The sequence below is a fragment of the Anser cygnoides genome, chromosome 1 (assembly GCF_040182565.1).
Source record: "Anser cygnoides isolate HZ-2024a breed goose chromosome 1, Taihu_goose_T2T_genome, whole genome shotgun sequence".
NCBI lineage: Eukaryota > Metazoa > Chordata > Aves > Anseriformes > Anatidae > Anser > Anser cygnoides.
In genome coordinates, this window is record NC_089873.1 from 104,302,239 (window position 1) to 104,319,770 (window position 17,532).

Sequence of the window (17,532 nt, forward strand, 5' to 3'; positions counted from 1 at the left end):
GAACAATTTCTCCCTTGGAAAAGAAGATGTATTGTCTAAGTTTATTTAAGGATCCCTATAATCAACTATTATTTATGTAGCCCAGGACAAAAAAAAATCTATGTTCAACGTTTAACTTAGGCTCCATTTGATCGGGGCAAAATGCTCTTTCTGGAAGAAAGAATGGAAAGGAGGCAACAGAAAGTAGCCTTAAGTTGTCCTTAGGTGATGTGACCACATATGGATAAAAAGGGTTAGGGTACTTCATCAGGGAAGACCACTGAAGACCACCACATATATATGTATTTATATGGTTAGAATGTAAAGCTTTGCTTGAGATTTCTGATATGAGAGGTTTGTGAAGTGATACTGGATTTTCCCGCTGAAGCATAGAAGAGAATCTCCTGATCCCATCTTCCTGATTACATATGCACATACAACAGGCACAAACCCATTCTCTTCCACTGGTTGTACGATACATCAAATGAAGGTAGACATAGGAGTTGGTCCCTATCTCTGCTTCATGCAGCCAGTCTTGATGGATAAGTTGTGAAACTCTAAGTAAGAGTTTCAGCCGTGTGTCCTCAAGACAAAACCCTTGACTAGTTCAGCGCAGTAGCAGTATCTGGAGTTTAGGCATGGTTGGACGCTGTACTCAGCTGTCTAATATTAGGACTGCCCTTCCACTTGCTCCCTAGCTGCCAAGCACTGGTCTTCTGTGATGGGCTGCTCCCACAGGCTGCCAGCAGAAATGACCAGGGACCACATCTCAGCCACGCTCCATATTGCTGATAGTCCCAGGCTCTTTTTTATTGAAGGGGGCTACGTCGCAGTAACAAGCATTAGGATGTGCCAATAAGCATCAGGAGGCATTGTAGTAACCGCTAAATCCCACCCTGGGCTGGTGTCATATCTATCACAAGGCCTTTGGGGGAGGGGGGGTTGGTTCTTATGAATCAGGTGTGAGAAATGTGGCTTGTAAGCAGGGAATTTAACAGAGCTGTGCAAAAGACACAGCACACTGTACTTCTGGTCACATTCCCATTTCACAAAATGAACTTTACGTGCTTTCACATGAAATGATGTCAAAAAAAAACATCCTTTTTTGTAAGACATAAATGATCTGATATGGGAGACCACGTAACAGGAGAGTGCAGAGGTATGAAAACACCCCGGGTCCCTTGAGTGTAGTGTGACGGCAAGTGCATAAAATGTTGAAATTAGAGCAACATAACACCCTGAGGTCCTATAGTTCTTGGTAGAGGCCTTATCTGATAACTGTGAGATTGTTTACCAAAAAGTCCCTCTCTGCTCTGCACAGCTCTTTGTTTTGTATTTTCTAATCTTTCAGCTGTTTGCACTCAACTCTTTTTAGTCTCCCAGTCATGTGTCTTTCCTCAGTCTGCCTCTTCACTCAGACCTTTTGTTTTTGGGATATGAAAGAGGAAAAAACAGTGGCAACGGGGCTTACAGGCTGGCTGCATTGAAGCTGGGTATGTGTGGTGGTTTCCCGCTGACGGCTAGCTAAAGTCCACCACACTACTCTCTTACTCTCACTACTCAAAAGAACAAGGACAGAAAAAAAGGGAGATTAAAAAAAAAAAAGTCTCACAAGTTGAGAGGAGGAGAATTTAATTAAAGGAAAATAATAATAATAATAATAATAATAATAATAATAAAAAGCAACGTTCATAATAATAAAAAAACAAAGATTATGCAGAAGCAAAGGAAGAAAAAAATATCCTCTACTTCCCATCAGCAGCAAATGTTTGGCCGTATCTTGGGAAGCAGGGCCTCAATGTATGTAGCGGTTGTTTAGAGTTGGCGTTTTCATAATGAAAGCCCCTCCTTCCCCTTCCTCAGTTTTTGTTTCTGAGTACGATGTCATATGGCATGGAATATCCTTTTTATCCCTTTGGTCAATTTAGGTCAACTGCCCTTGTGATGTCCCCTCTCCACCTCTTCCCCAGCCTACTGGCTTTTGGGGTGCTGGGGGTGGAGGTGGGTGGGATTTGAGAGAGTCTTGATGCTGTGCCAGCACTGCTCAGCGATAGACAAAACATTGGTGTGATACCAGTGCTGTTCTAGCTACGGGTACAGAGCACAGCACGATATGGGCTGCAAGGGGGGAAAGTTAACTCCATCCCAGCCAGACGTGGTACAGTATTTTTTCTACATGGAATAGGAGGTCTTGCTGCATCCCTTTCATTGTGCTCACATTAGGAGAAGAATGAGACTGTACACTGTGCATATGTGTACCCATCTTGTCTCCTACCTGCATGTTCTCCCAAATGTACCGTTTATTTCACTAATATTAGAATGAAAAAATGAGGCTAATACAGATAATCTTACATCCCATCAGATGTTGGGAACCCCAGGTTGTGCAGCACCAGACTGACTTCCATTCAGGGCATGGTATGAGATGAAGATCCTGTCAATGGAGAGGTTCTGCAATATTTAGAGCACCTGAAGGACTAAGAGCTATCACAAAACTTCCTCAGAAGAAAACAACCCTGTTCACCATTTACATTGCCAAAGAGATAGGATGTTCACAAGAGAACATGTTGCTTCACTTTAGATAAAGGCAAGGAAACACAGATGCAGACCAGTTTTGCAACTTCATCTTGAACTACTAAGCTCAGCCCTACCTATATTTTAGCCAGTAATATCTGACGTGGATGAGAAGAATAGTTTTGCATTCAAATTTTGTGTCTCAGCTGAATGACGAACAAATAATTCTTCACAGATTAATTTAGACTATTAACAATCAACCACTTGCCCTCTGCCACAGGATAATGCACTCTACAGAGTGAAGGACAAGGGCTGGTATTTGATAGCTGATGTAAGAGGAAATAGAGTCTGTATTTGTGAAATCTGATGTATCAGTCATTGATGTAGTAAGTCTCCCTAAGAGTTTGGGAATTCATATATTTACAGGTATTTACAATAGATATTCAAATGTTCCATATGTTTACCCCATATTATTTCTTCTGAGCAGATTTTTGGATTCCTAAATAGCTGCTAAATCCTACATGGAATCCCCCACTCTCTCCCTCTGTAGAGCCTTGCAAAAAGGGAATGGAGTATCCCAGTAGGTATTTCCACAGAAATAGGAAAAGGCCAAAAATTGATGATTAGTATACTTCATGATAGTATCTGCAGTCCTGTTTTCAGGTGAGCATCTTGGCCACATCCCAACTGCCCGTGAGAACAAGGCCTGGATGCTGGCACATTCCCTTCTCTTTTGGAAAGGAGCTCAAATTTGAGAATGGGGAAGGAGTCACAGTGACATTCAAATCTACAGCTATATGCACTGTCACTGAGAAACAGTCTGACTGCAGAAAAGAAAAATTCTGTCTTGGTTCAAACCTGAGTTCGCCTCTGGTTTTCCTCAGGAAAGACAGACTATATCCATTGATTGATTAGTTGGCAAGAGACAGAAAGAAAGTGCCAGGCATCACTGAGGAGAGAGGGAACCAAGAATGGGAAAGAAACAATACTGTGTTATGTTTTCAGAAAGTGTCCAATAAAAATGTGTCCTGCAAGAGCTGGAATAGCTGGTATAGGTATTAAAGAAGACATTCATTGTATCTTAGTGGCATTAGGCTGGAAGAGGCAAGACTGGTGCAGGTACTCTCATCTGCCTCATGGAATCAGATGGAAGAGGAGTGGTGGTGCAGGAGTGGTGGTGCAGGTTCTGTTGCAGTAACAGTGCATCCACCTTCTTAAGAAATTCCCAGTTGCCTTATAGATCACTGGAACATGCTGACTTACCTTCCTTCCCTCTTGCTTTGAGGAATTATGCCAAATTTTTCAGGAGATCAGAGCAATTAGTATTGATATTGGTCAGGCAGGGAACATCAATCAATCAGTATCCATGATTCTTCTGGTCAGTCTTATTAGTTACATCTGTCTACTGTGCCTGCTGCTGTCTTTATGTTTAATTATGACAGCTGATCCCCTTTTATAGGATACATTTATTTACAAAAAGTGATCATAGAATCACAGAATGCTTGAGGTTGGAAGGGACCTTGGGACGTAGAGCACATTAACCAGGACCATGTTAAGACAAATTTTGAAGATCTCCAAGGAGGGAGACTCCACCACCTCTTTGGGTGTGCCAGTGCTCAGTCATTGTAATAGTAACAAAGTGTTTTCTGATGATGGAACCTCCTGTGTTTCATTTGTGCCCACTGCTTCTTTTCCTGTCTCTGGGCACCACTGAAAAGAGCACGTCTCCATCTTCATTGCACCCTTTCATCAAGTACTTACACACATTGCTAAGATCCCCATGAGCCTCCTCTTCTCCAGGCTGAATAGTTCCAACTTCCTCAGCATCTCCTCATAAGAGAGGTGCTCCAGTCCTTTGATCATCTTGGTAGCCCTCTGTTGGACTCTCTTCAATAGTTCCATTATCTCTCTTGTACTGGGGACCCAAGTGCTTGGACCAAGCACTCCAGGTGTGGCCTCACCAAGCGTTTATTAAAGGAGAAGGGTCACCTCTCTTGACCTTCTGTTAATTATCCGCATATTGCAGCCAAGAATACCATTAGCCTTCTTAGCAGCAAGGGCACGTTGCTGACTCATATTCAACTTTGTGTCCACCAGAATTCCTAGGTCCTTTTCTGCAGAGATGCCTTCCAGCCTGGTGGCCTCCAGCATGTACTGGTGCCTGGTGTTGTTCCTCAAAGTGCAGGACTTTGCACGTCTCCTTGTTGAACTTCATGAGATTTCTGTCAACCCACCTCTCCAACCTGTCAAAGTTCCTCTGGATGGCTGCATGGCCTTCTGGTGAGTCCCAGTTCCACTCCTCACAGTTTCATGTCATCTGTGAATTTTACTGAGCTTACAGAAGCCTACCAAGTTGGTCAGGCATGATTTTCCCTTGGTAAGTCCATGCTGACTACTCCTGATGATTGTCTTTTACTTCATGTGCCTGGAAATGTTTTCGAGGATTAGCTGTTTTATCACCTTCCCAGTGACTGAGGTCAGGTTGACTGGCCTGTACTTCTCTGGGTCCTATTTCTTGCCCTTTTTGAACATAGGGTTGATATTTGCCTTCCTCCAGTCTTTGGGCACTTCTCCCACTTGCCATGATTGAGCAAAGATTATAGAGCAGCCTCACAATCACATCTACCAGCTCCCTCAGCACTCATGGGTGCATCCCATCACAGTCCATGGACTTGCAAATGTCCAGTTTGCTCAAGTATTCCTTGACCCAATCCCCTCCCACAAAAGATACATCATCCTTGCTACAGCTATTGAGCCTGGCCTCTGAGACCTGGGATTCCTGAAGGCCAGTTTTGCTGGTAAAGACTGAGGCAAAGAATGCATTCCGTACCTTGGCCTTTTCACTGTCCCATGTAACCATGTCTCCTGTTTCCTTCAGGAGAGGGCCCACATTTTCCCTAGTCTTCCTTTTGTCACTAGGTAATTGTAAAAGCCTTTCTTGTTGCCCTTGATGTCCTTGGCCACATGCAATTTTATCTGGGCTTTAGCTTTCCTAACTTTATCTCTGGCTGCTTGGACATTGTCTGTATCCTCCCTGGCTATCTGTCCTTGTTTCCACTCTCTATGGGTTTCCTTTTTATGTCTGGGTTTGGCCAGGAACTCCTTGCTCATCCATGCAGGCCTCCTGCCGTTTTTGCCTGATGTCTTCATTGGGATGCATCATTCCTGAGCTTAGAGGGGGTGATCCTTGAATATTAACGAGCTTTCTTGGACCTCTCTTCCCTCCAGGGCTTTATCCCATGGTACTGGTACTCTACCAAGCAGATCCTTGAAAGGCCAAAGTCTGCTCTCATAAAGTCCAGGATTGTGAGCTTGCTGTTTCCATGTGGACATTGAGTCACTGACTGCTATTCTTTGAATGCAACCACCCAGCCAACTCCTCATCCACTGAATAGTCCATCAAATCCATCTCTCTTCAATTTACAAAGATGTGTGGAACTGTGCCAAAGGCCTTACAGAAGTTCAGGTAGATGACAACAGTCAATCTCCACCAATGCAGTCACTCCATCACAGAAGGCCACTAGATTAATCAGGAACAATGTGTCCTGGGTGAAGCAATGTGAGCTGTCTCTAATCACCTTCCTGTCTTTCATATGCCTTCACATATCTTCCAGGAGGATCTGTTCCATGATCTTCCCAGGCACAGAGGTGAGGCTGACTGGTTGTTACTTCCCAGGGTCCTCTTTTCTACCCTTTATAACAATGGGTCTGATGTTTCCCTTTTCTCCAGTTGATGGGGACTTTGTCTGAGTGCCATGACTTTTTAAGTATGACAGAGAGTGGCTTAGTGATTACGTCGGCCTATTCTCTCAGGACCTTGGGATGCATCTGGATCCCATGCACTTGTGTACATACAGTTTCCTCAGATAGTCTTGAACCATCTTCTCTTACAATGGATGGGATTTCATTCCACCAGTCTTTACCTTGAGATTCAGGGACTTGAGAGATGTGATAAGAGCAGCTGCTAGTGAAAGCCAAGGCAAAAATGTTGAGTATCTCAGTCTTCTCTATGTCAGTTGTTGCCAGATCCCATCTCCTTCTTCAGAGCTGGTGCAATGTCTTTTGTCTTCCTTTTCTGACCCATGTACCTGTCAAAACTCATCTTTTCATTCTTTGCATCCCTTAACAAGTTCAGCTTCAACTGTGCCTTAGCTTTCCTGATTCCATCCCTACACACCAGGCAGTACCCCTGTATTCTTCCCAGGATACCTGTCCCTGCTTCCACTTCCTATGCATTTCTTTCTTACACTGTACTTTGACCAAGAGGTCCTTACTCAGCCATGCTGGTCTCTTGTCTTCCTTTCCCAATTTCCTGCATGTGGGAATAAAGAGCTCTTATGGTCTAAGAAAAATGCCCTTTATTCCTGAGGACAGTTTCCCAGGGGAAAGGGAAGGGAAGGGAGAGCACAAGAAAGAGAGAATGAGAAAAAGAGAGAGAAAGAGAGTGCAAGAAGGAGAGAGCAGAAGGGAGTGAGAAAGAGCTCGAGAGAGGGTGAGGGGGAGAGAGGAAAAGAGGGAGATTGAGAGGGATAGGAAGGGAGAGGGAGAGAGATAGAGAACCCAAGTGACACACAACACAATTGCTCACACCCACCTGACTGATGCCCAGCCAGTCCTTGAACAATGGCAGCCCTCCCATTCCTGGCCAACTGCCCCAGGTTTTATTGTTGAGCATGATGTTATACGGTATGGAACATTCCTTTTGTCCATTTGGGTCAGCTGTCCTAGTTGTGTCCTCTTCCAGCGTCTTGTAACTCCCCAGCCTCTTTGCTAGCCAGGCAGCATGAGAAGCAGAAGCGTCTTTGACTCTGTGTAAGCACTGCTCAGCAACTACTCAGTTTGTTGTCAACATTATTTTCTTCCTGAATCCAAAATGTGTCACCATACTGTCGTCCAAAAATGTAGATCCCTTACCTGGTGTGTAATAGGTCAATTCTCACACACTCAGGAGAGATATTGCTTTTATTCAGACCTGGGTGCTTGGTGGATTTTCCATAAGTCAAGCACGCCCAGTGCTGGTTTCTTTGCTACAGTAAATTCGTACATATCCTATCAATTAAATACATATTAATGCTAATCTACATGAGTTACATAATTCTGTGGCATCATCCTTCTTGGCTCCTTTTCAGGCCCTTCTGCTCATGCCTTCTTTTCTTTGGGGGTACTTGGTGGTCTTCAGTGGTCTTTCCTGATGAAGTACCCTAACCCTTTTTATCCATATGTGGTCACATCACCTAAGGACAACTTAAGGCTACTTTCTGTTGCCTCATTTCCATTCTTTCTTCCAGAAAGAGCATTTTGCCCCGATCAAATGGAGCCTAAGTTAAACGTTGAACATAGATTTTTTTTTTGTCCTGTGCTACATAAATGATAGTTGATTATAGGGATCCTTAAATAAACTTAGACAATACATCTTCTTTTCCAAGGGAGAAATTGTTCCGCTACAATAGAAGCTACAATGAAGAAAATTAACTTCATCCCAACCAAAACCAGGACACCTTCGTCAGACAAATTTGACTGCCAATTCACAAATTCGATAGCAACTTGTAGAGCAAAGGATGTTGTTCCAGTTACTGTATGTGTTGGAGTCCGTGTTTCCCTTGACATGAATTGCAGCACATTTTTCTGCAAAGAGTAAATTGGGTTCTCCAGGTTTCCAGAACCTGTAAAAGAAAGTTCCCCTATTGAGAATGCATTGGCATGCATGACAGTTGGGGTGAAGTCATCTCAAACAGCTGTGGAAAACAAAAGCGAACAAAAATGTGACAGATCGGGAGCTCTGGAAAGGCAAAAAGACTGCTTGTGTCTCCCTGACTTTTCAGGGCAGTTAGGGACAGAAACCCCTCAATGACACAGACCTTGCCTTACACCGTGTATTGGTCCCTTGGACCAAGGGCTGTGATTTGCAGGACTTTCCTCACTCTCTCAGGATACTCACGAGGCCATCTTATTATATGGAGTCCGATCCACCCATTGCCATTGCCCATTTTTGTGAGCAGTCTGGCCGATGTAATATTTTGTTTCATAGGTGTTCGTAACTAGTCCTTTCACCGAGCTGAAGAGGAACTCCTAGAAAAAAAATGTAATCTCCATGAGGTTCAGGACTGAACAGAGGGAGGTGGCAGGAGTCCCAGTGGGGTGCAGCTGGTGGCAGACAGGAGCCAGTGCTGAGTGGGTGCAGCAAGGACATCCCCCCTCCACTGCAGGAGCCAGCAGGGGCTGAGGCCCCTCCAGGCCTGGCACTCCTGTCTGCAGGCTGCTCTGCCCCTCTCTCAGCCCTGCACTTACCTGCTCTGCTTTTGTATTGATCACCACCAGGTGGGAGCCCATCCCACTGCAGTTCTGCTGGCTCTCATCCCAGGACATCCGATTAGCTGAGAAGTAATAGCAACTTTCTTGAAAGCGTCTCCAGCCCTCTGGACAGCACTTCCAGCTGTCCTCCGTAGGGGAAGAAGACCCTGTTTTGAACAAGATGCGCTGTGCCTCTTCTCAGTGAGCTCAGCGTAGAACCCCTATCAGGGAAGGGGTTTGAACTACGCCTCTTTTTTGGACAGCAGCAAATGATCTCTTTTGTGCTCCACAAAGAGCACCACTGACAGCCTGTCACAAGGCCCCTGCCTGAAGTGCTTTTTACTTTGTTCTATCATGCCCATTCAAGCTCTGTTTGGGGAGAGAGGCAGTTTCTGCCTTACCGTTCCCGAGGAAGTGAGATGGGAAGTAGCTGGCAGGACTCCTCTGGGAACACTTACATCAGAAAAGCGTTGTCCAAGTGATTAGCTCTCAACTCATACCCAGTAACAAACATACACAGTAAACTAGTCTGACAGCCTTACTGCCAACACAGGTAGTTTCTTACACAAGCCATGTTTTTCCTAGAAATTTGCCATACACACAGAAAGTCACATGATGGATTGAAAAGCATAGGCACATTCTCTTAAGCAGGAGGTTGTATTTTTTCAGGTTATATAGCTCTATCTGTAAGCTGTATATATCACACTCAGAATATAGCTCAATATAGAATATGTCCAACAAACAAGTCCATCCAGTATAGTCAACCAACAAATACACTCTGGTACACTGAGCAGAGCTGAAGATGCTTGCCCTGAATCTCAGACCTCACAGGGAATGTCTTCTTGGGTTTCCCAGACAGGAGCTCTCCAGGGGGGCTAAGGGCAAACCTACGCAATCAAGGTGCAACTGCCAAATGTTGTAACCAACTGCTGCTGATACGGGGCCAGAAAATTGAAAGGAACAGGGAAAGGAGATGCCCAGAAGGCTGCTGTCCAAAGCAAGACGATAGAGGAACCAAAACCTAATGCTCTGAAAACACTTGGCTTTGTGCATACAGGAGGGGAGCTGATGTTGGCTGATCAGTATGGAGAATGCAAAGAAACTCATTATCTGCTCAAACAAGCACTGGAACACGCTGCCAAGGGAGGTTGTGGTGTCTACTTCTCTGGAGATATCCAAGGCCCGTCTGGATGCCTACCTGGGCAACAAGCTGTAGGGAAACTGCTTTGGCAGGGGGTTGGACGTGATGCTCCCTTCAGGTCCCTCCCAACCACTACATTTTTGTGATTTTGTGAAATGAAAATCTGCTCATTTCATGCAGTTTAAATCTAATCAGGATCAAAGCAGTTCATCTTGGGGGTCTCAGATCCCATTCTTAGCACCAAATGGAGAGAGTGTAGTGTCCAGTGAGTGGAAGAAGTAGAAAAATTTTGTTAATTTACCTGTGTTCTTCTGTATTAGATCAAGGTTTACCATTACATTTGTAGAAACAGAAACCCTGGCACAGGCTTGAGCCATCCCTTACAAAAAGATGAGGTGCTTTTGCCTAGATTTGTGAAATGGACTGGACCTGAGGGGCTGTATGTGGGCACAGAATGGGACGAGTGATCAAAAGATGGAACTGGAGCAACCCACCCTCTTCCACTGGCCCAGGACATGTTTTCAGAGCATCCTAAGTCAGATTGTACAACATAGCATTTTCTTTCCTCACGTCTCCATCTTCCTTCCCTAGAGCAATCCAGCTCTGGCTGACAATCCCATTCCCAAACTCAAAGGCTGACTTACACCTGAATAAATCTGGGGGATGTGCTTAGTGTCACTCCCAAGGCTCTTAGCATCACTCACTTTTGCTTGCAGGTACATTGGAGATGCAGTGCCACGCTGGAGCATTCTGAGGCAGAGTCTTGTACTGGCCGCAGCTTCTGTGAAAGAGAACAACTGGGAAGAGAGGAAAGAAAAGGAAGGCGCCACTGTCATCCTTCCATTTTCACTCATGGGCAAGCTGTCCTGCCCTCCAGCTTCTGGCTGAGCTCCCTCAAAGACTCTGTTACATTAACAAGCTCTGAAAATTGTATCCTGAAGGAAAAGAGCAGACAGCTTTCCCCACTGCTGGTCACTCCCTCCCTTGGGCAAACATTGGTCAGATGAACCCCTCTCTCCTCAGCTGGCTGAGAGACTCATTTTCCCAGCTGACAAAGCCCAGCTAAGACACCCTTTGAGGAGGGGGTCGCGAAAAGGTCAAAGAAGTTGTGAGATCAGCTTAATAAAGGTGCAATATCAATATGCATTCCCTCTTAATCTTCCTGTGTTCCGCAGCTTTAGAGCACCATTTGCACCCATACCAAGAAGGGGAAGAACTGCTGAGTGCTGAGGCCTCACCCAAGGGAGCTGAACACCACAGAAGAGTTACCGCAGAGCAATAACGATACTCCAGGACACTACAGGCAACATATTTCCCTTCTGTTTGTTCCAGGCGGTGTGGGTGGGATGCAGCTGGAGCATTCTGGTGGATTTACGCCTCACCCTGCTAAAACGTGGGCAGCCCTGGTAGCAGTATTTCCAGGGAGACCATGCTGGCTCCTCGGCTGCAACATGGTCACAAGGAGCTCTGAGGGAGACCACAAATGCGGCCAGCAGAACGGAGACCCAACAGCCGGCCTTCGGGGAACCTGCTCAGATGTCGTTTGGCACTAAGGAGACTTCTCGGCTCTGTTGCAGTGGGAGGGCAGGAGCTGATGGGTTTCAGCCAGGACTGGCTTTATTCGGGCAGGTGGGGAAGTGAGAGGAGCTGTGGGAAGGCCCTGCCAGGACACTACCTGCTAACTGTGGAAGGGACGCTGCTCCCCAGCTAAGAGGGCAGCGGGGGAAAGGGGCAGCAGAACAGGCTGTTTTGGTGCACGGCAGTCGCCTGCTGGCAAAGACTAGGGTTTTCTTTTTCCACCTGACACCAGGCAACTTCAGGCGACCGTTCCCTTCATCCCCGGGGAAGTAAAGGGACCCTGGAACCCACCGAGGCCGACGGTCACAAGGGCAGTTTTGACGGCAAGGGCAGAAACAAGGAAGACCCAGGGGTTCAGGCGGGAACAGCTTCTCCCTTCTGCTGGGGCTGAAAAACACAAGGCAAGAGTGGAAATCCCCCGGCCCAGAGCTGGGAGGCAGGATAATCCAAGGGGCTGCATGCCCTGACAGCCTGCTGATAACCCTGTCCCAAGGACTGGCAAGTCCCGCAGGTGCTGTAACCGGGTCGTGCTGTCTGTCGCTAGCAGGGGGTCACACCTGCAGCGTAGGGCAACACAGGGACTGCCCTCTTGCTTTTTATCACAAGCCATGCCTGCGCTCTTCCCAAAGAAGAAGCACTACTTTCCTTGTCCTGTCACGCCTCTTTTGTCCCCTGCACACCGTCCTGGTTGCCCTCCCTTACCCCTGTCTTTAGCTGAATTCCCTTTCTGTATTTCACAGTATCACACAGTATCACAGATTTCTAGGTTGGAAGAGACCTCAAGATCATCGAGTCCAACCTCCGACCTAACACTAAGTACTCCACTAAACCATATCGCTAAGCTCTACATCTAAACGTCTTTTAAAGACCTCCAGGGATGGTGACTCCACCACCTCCCTGGGCAGCCCGTTCCAATGCTTAATAACCCTTTCGGTAAAGAAGTACTTCCTAACATCCAACCTAAAACTCCCCTGGCGCAACTTTCGCCCATTCCCCCTCGTCCTGTCACCAGGCACGTGGGAGAACAGACCAACCCCCACCTCTCTACAGCCTCCTTTAAGGTAACTGTAGAGAGCGATAAGGTCGCCCCTGAGCCTCCTCTTCTCCAGGCTGAACAAGCCCAGCTCCCTCAGCCGCTCCTCGTAAGACTTGTTCTCCAGACCCCTCACCAGCTTGGTCACCCTTCTCTGGACTCGCTCGAGCACGTCCATGTCCTTCCTGTAGCGAGGGGCCCAAAACTGAACACAGTACTTGAGGTGCGGCCTCACCAGAGCCGAGTACAGGGGCACAATCACTTCCTTAGACCTGCTGGCCACACTGCTTCTTATACAGGCCAGGATGCTGTTGGCCTTCTTGGCCACCTGGGCACACTGCTGGCTCATATTCAGCCGACTATCAGCCAATACTCCCAGGTCCTTCTCGGCCAGGCAGCTTTCCAGCCACTCATCTCCCAGCCTGTAGCTCTGCTTGGGGTTGTTGCGCCCCAGGTGCAGGACCCGGCACTTGGCCTTGTTGAACCTCATACAGTTGGCCTCAGCCCATCGCTCCAGCCTATCCAGATCCTCCTGCAGAGCCTTCCTGCCCTCGAGCAGATCGACACACGCACTTAGCTTGGTGTCATCTGCAAACTTACTGAGGGTGCACCGGACGCCCTCATCCAGATCATCGATAAAGATATTAAAGAGGACCGGCCCCAGTACCGAGCCCTGGGGGACACCACTAGTGACCGGCCTCCAACCAGATTTGACTCCATTCACCACAACTCTCTGGGCCTGGCTATCCAGCCAGTTTCTAACCCAGCGAAGCGTACGCCAGTCCAAGCCCCGAGCAGCCAGTTTCTTGAGGAGAATGTTGTGGGGAACGGTGTCAAAAGCCTTACTGAGGTCAAGGTAAACCACATCCACAGCCTTTCCCTCATCCACCAAGCGCGTCACTTTGTCATAGAAGGAGATCAGGTTCGTCAAGCAGGACCTGCCCTTCATAAACCCATGCTGACTGGGCCTGATCGCCTGCTTGCCCTGCAAGTGCCGCGTGATGACCCTCAAGATAATCTGCTCCATGAGCTTCCCTGGCACTGAGGTCAAACTGACAGGCCTATAGTTCCCCGGGTCTGCCCTCCGGCCCTTCTTATAGATGGGCGTCTTCCCTCCTCCTCACCTCTCTTCGGAGCTCCTTTCTCTCAGCTACCCAACTCCTTATTTTGGCTCTGTCCCCCAGCCTTTTTTATGCAATAGCATGTAGTCACTTACTCAAAGGAGTGACAGTCCAGCTCGGTGTTTGTGGCAGCAGACACGCAGAAGAGATGGTGTCTACCCTGAGAATGGGCACTGGGTCTTTCTCCTGGTACGCAGGCAGCCACGGTACCGTGCCCTTTATATAACCCAGCCCTGTATTTTCCCCCACCTTCTCCTTCTAGAGGAGGACAAAAAGGAAGGCTTTATGGTTACCTGCAGTCCCAGGACTGACTCTCCCTCGCTGGTTCATTGTCGCTGCCACAGCATCACTCTTCTCCATCAAGAGTCCGTCCACCTTACTGGTACAGCCACAAACACAGCCCTCCTCATGCAGGAGGAGGAGCTAGGGCAGCTCCCACAGTGCTGGGCAGCCTGTGCAGACTCTAACCTGATGTGCAGACAGAGTCATAGCTGGGGTATTCCCCACAGCACATGGAGATGGGGGAATTTTCATCATTTCTCTGTCAGGACATTTCACAAGAGGCTTGTTGCAACACAGAAACTCATAGAGGCAAAGGAAAACAGACGAAAAACAGAACCACTGCCGCTCAGACTATCTCAGACCACATTTTCAATCAGCTTCACAGGACGCAGTACTGGTGTTTTTCCTTCCCTGGTGAGTGAGTATGTGTGTGAAAATGCCTGTGCAGTTGGTATTTTCTGACAAAGGGATAATAAACACACTCACAAGGGCCTACAAAAGCAGTCAGAACACCCCAGGAAGGCACATCTGTGGCTCAGTCTGGGCAAGTCCCCATGCAAGGCCCGAGCCCAGTAACCCAGAGCACAGGAAGTTGCCAACATGGTTTCTGACTAATTGCTGAGGAAAAAAGGATGGTGCTTTGAGCAGAGAGGAGGGGTTGCATGTGACTTGCTGTTATGGAGCCGGAGATCAGAAGGGATCACCAGATCATGTCAGCATCCCTGCCTGTTACAGACTGAGAAGCTTTACTCTCTCACCACTACGTAAGGCACACATGGTGCTTCTAGCACTGCTCGGGGTGACTTGATTGAAAACTCGGGAGGATGTAAGTATCCCTAAGGATATCCCTAAGGATAAAGAAGCCCTGCTGGGCCTCGCTGCACTCTGAGCTGAGTGGTGTGGGCATGCAGGCACTGCTCTTCCACACCCCATCAGCTAGCTTTCTCCCTGTGAAGAGGCAGGCAGACATGCACGTGCTGAGGAAGAAATGGGATAGCTAACGACATGAGCATAAGTGTATCCATCAAAGGCTCAGAAGAGCAGGGCACACAGCTGGTTGTAAAAGAGGACAAACCTAAACTGTGTGTAGAAAAGCAGACTCTTTTTATTGTGCACAAAAGGCTCAGACCATCCCAACAGCGCTGTTGCATTGGGAAGACGGTCCATAAACATGCTTGCTCGTATTGTCATAGAAGGAATTAGCTACGGGAAGGTACTTGCTACTGGGTTCACAGCACAGTGAGAGATTCTAAAATGAAATTTTAGAACAAAGCTTGGTAACAAAGATGAATTGTACCACTCATGCCCCAAAATGAGAATGTGTGGAATGTGAGAATGTGAGAGGTGTGGTGAGGGTGGCTGATGAGGAAGGAAAACGCAGAGGGTATGGAACTGTTACAGGGAAAATCTGCTCATTTCACACAGCTTAAGTCTAATCGGGACTGAAGCAGTACATTAATGACACGTAGTTAATGGCAACCCACGATCCCTATATTTGGGATCAGCATCAGGAATATTATGGATTGACAACATATTAATAAACAGCTATGGGTTTCTAAACAGCTTCCTGCAACTAAGCCCCCAGAACTCCAGCCCCGACGTGTGATCACACACACACTTGCACAAGCTCCCGACCCTGCCCTCACCCCTGCTGCGGGAAGTGCGGCTTACGAGAACACATCCTCTTTTCTGGGCGTGTGGGTTCCCCTGTTTACAGGGGCTTCCTGCTGCTGGTGCAGGTTCTGTGTGTGTCCACACCACTTCGTACAGTCTGCTGACCCACGGGCCGGTGAGGAAGCACAAGGGAACACGCATCTGCTGAAGCTGTGGGCCTGTGCTTGCCGTACCCCTTACTGCCAGGAATGACAGCTGAATGCCTGCCCATGGCATCCAACCCTGCTTATAGATGCTCCAACCTGGCAGAGTTGCCAGGGTCTCTTGTGCCTATCCCTGAACTGCTGAAGACAGTGGTACTTGGTTTTACCAAGTTCATTGCTAGGGAATGCTAGTTGGAGGCCCTGGAGAAACCTGAGTCTACTTTCCCAGACCCTCGTGGTACAGACAAGAGCCAACAAGAACAGCACAGATACAAACAAGATCAGTGGGACGAGAACAGAAGAAAATACTGCAGCGACAGGGGTCTTGCATGACTCAGGATTGCAGGAGGAGCCACAGAATGCAGCTTCCCTCAGAGGTACTCATGGTCTGGGAAGCTGAAAGCCCAAAGCTGGAAAAGAAACCTTCATCGGCTTTTCTGCGTAATCAAACCACACAGGGAATTGGTTGCATCTCCTGTTTGAGAGGTGGCAACATGGAAAATGACGTGCTGGGAGCATCAAAAGTGCCTGGTTTTAGAGGCTCTCTGTCGAGCAAACAGCCGCCTGAACCAGGATGGAAAAGATATGGGAGAGATCCAAGCACTAAAAAAGACTGCTTTTGAAGACACTGGGGTCCAGCAGTGCTGGTCAGTGTCTAAGTACCACCCCTTAAGAGCACAGGAGCAGGCAATTCCAGAATGCTGGCAGTCAAACAGGTGGAGCAGAAGGCTGGCTTGGCTGAGCAGGGATCTTCTTCTAGAGCTTATGCAGAAAAATGAAGTGTATGGCCACTGGAAGAGGTTGGGTGATTTGGGAGGACTACAGAGTTGCTGTTTACCATTGTAGGGAGAGAATTCATGCAGCCAAAGCTCAATTAGAGTTGAAGCTGGCCAGTACTGCAAGGGCAATAAAAAGAGTTTTGTAAGATATGCTAACAGCAAAAGGAGGACCAGAGAAAACATTGGTCCGATACTTGATGAGGATGGTCAGCTCACAAACTGGGACACAGACACAGCAGAGGTGGAATTTGCTGATCCAGCTGGATTCATGTAAGTCTATGGTGCCTGTTGGGATTTGTCCCCAGGGACTCGGCGAGCTGGCTGACATCATCGTGAGACCTCTCTCAATCATTTCCCAATGGTTTTGGGAACCTGGAGAGAGAGGTCCCAGTTGACTGGAAGCTGACAAACGTTGTGGTGGCTTTCAAGAAGGGCAAGAAAGGAGATCCTGGTAACAGCAGGCCTTAGAGTCGCACCTCAGTGCCTGGTACAATTATGGAGAAGTTTATTCTGGGAGTTACTGAAAAAAATCTTGAAAGACAATGCAGACGTTGGTCACAGCAAACATGGGTTTAACAAGAGCAGGTGCTAGAATCCATACCTGGGACAGGGCAACCCTGGCTATACGGACTGACTGGGGGATGGGAGGCTGGAGAGCAGCCCTGTGGAAAGGGATCTGGGGTTTTGCCCAACGGTAAGCTCAACATGAATCAACAGTGTGCCCTGGCAGCCAAAAGGGCCAACCATATCCACGGGTGCATCAAGGACAGCATTGCTAGCTGGTTGAGGGAAGTGACTGTCCTGCTGTACTCTGTGCTGATGTCGCCTCATCTCGAGCACTGTGTGCAGTTTGGGGCACCATAATGCAAGAAGGATATAAAACACTTGGTGTCCAAAGGAGGGCCATGAAGATAGCTAAGGGTCTAGAGGGCAGGACATATGAGGAGCTGCTAAAGTCACCTGTTTTGTTCAGACTTGAGAAGAGGAGACTGTGAGGAGG

The 17,532-nt window shown here is 47.6% G+C and overlaps 1 protein-coding gene across 1 annotated transcript; it reads right to left on the reverse strand.

Annotated features, from left to right (window-relative positions):
• Window positions 1-2,001: 2,001 nt before the first annotated feature.
• Window positions 2,002-15,075, reverse strand: LOC136791891 (C-type lectin domain family 6 member A-like). The gene is made up of 6 exons (XM_067005397.1): window positions 13,948-15,075; window positions 11,792-11,887; window positions 10,627-10,719; window positions 8,779-8,948; window positions 8,429-8,559; window positions 2,002-8,153 (listed from the first exon to the last, which is right to left on the reverse strand). Exons 1-6 carry the CDS (start codon window positions 14,012-14,014, stop codon window positions 7,994-7,996), a joined length of 717 nt encoding a protein of 238 aa, XP_066861498.1. The 5' UTR covers window positions 14,015-15,075; the 3' UTR covers window positions 2,002-7,993.
• Window positions 15,076-17,532: the final 2,457 nt, after the last annotated feature.

What these genes read in the sequence shown, in the direction of transcription:
- LOC136791891 (XM_067005397.1), bottom strand. Translation starts at nt 14,014, where the DNA reads ATGGAGAAGAGTGATGCTGTGGCAGCGACAATGAACCAGCGAGGGAGA. An exon ending in TCAATACAAAAGCAGAGCAG is followed by an intron (nt 8,560 to 8,778) that starts GTAAGTGCAGGG and finishes TTTTTTTTCTAG; the next exon opens with GAGTTCCTCTTCAGCTCGGT. An exon ending in CCATATAATAAGATGGCCTC is followed by an intron (nt 8,154 to 8,428) that starts GTGAGTATCCTG and finishes TTTCTTTTACAG; the next exon opens with GTTCTGGAAACCTGGAGAAC.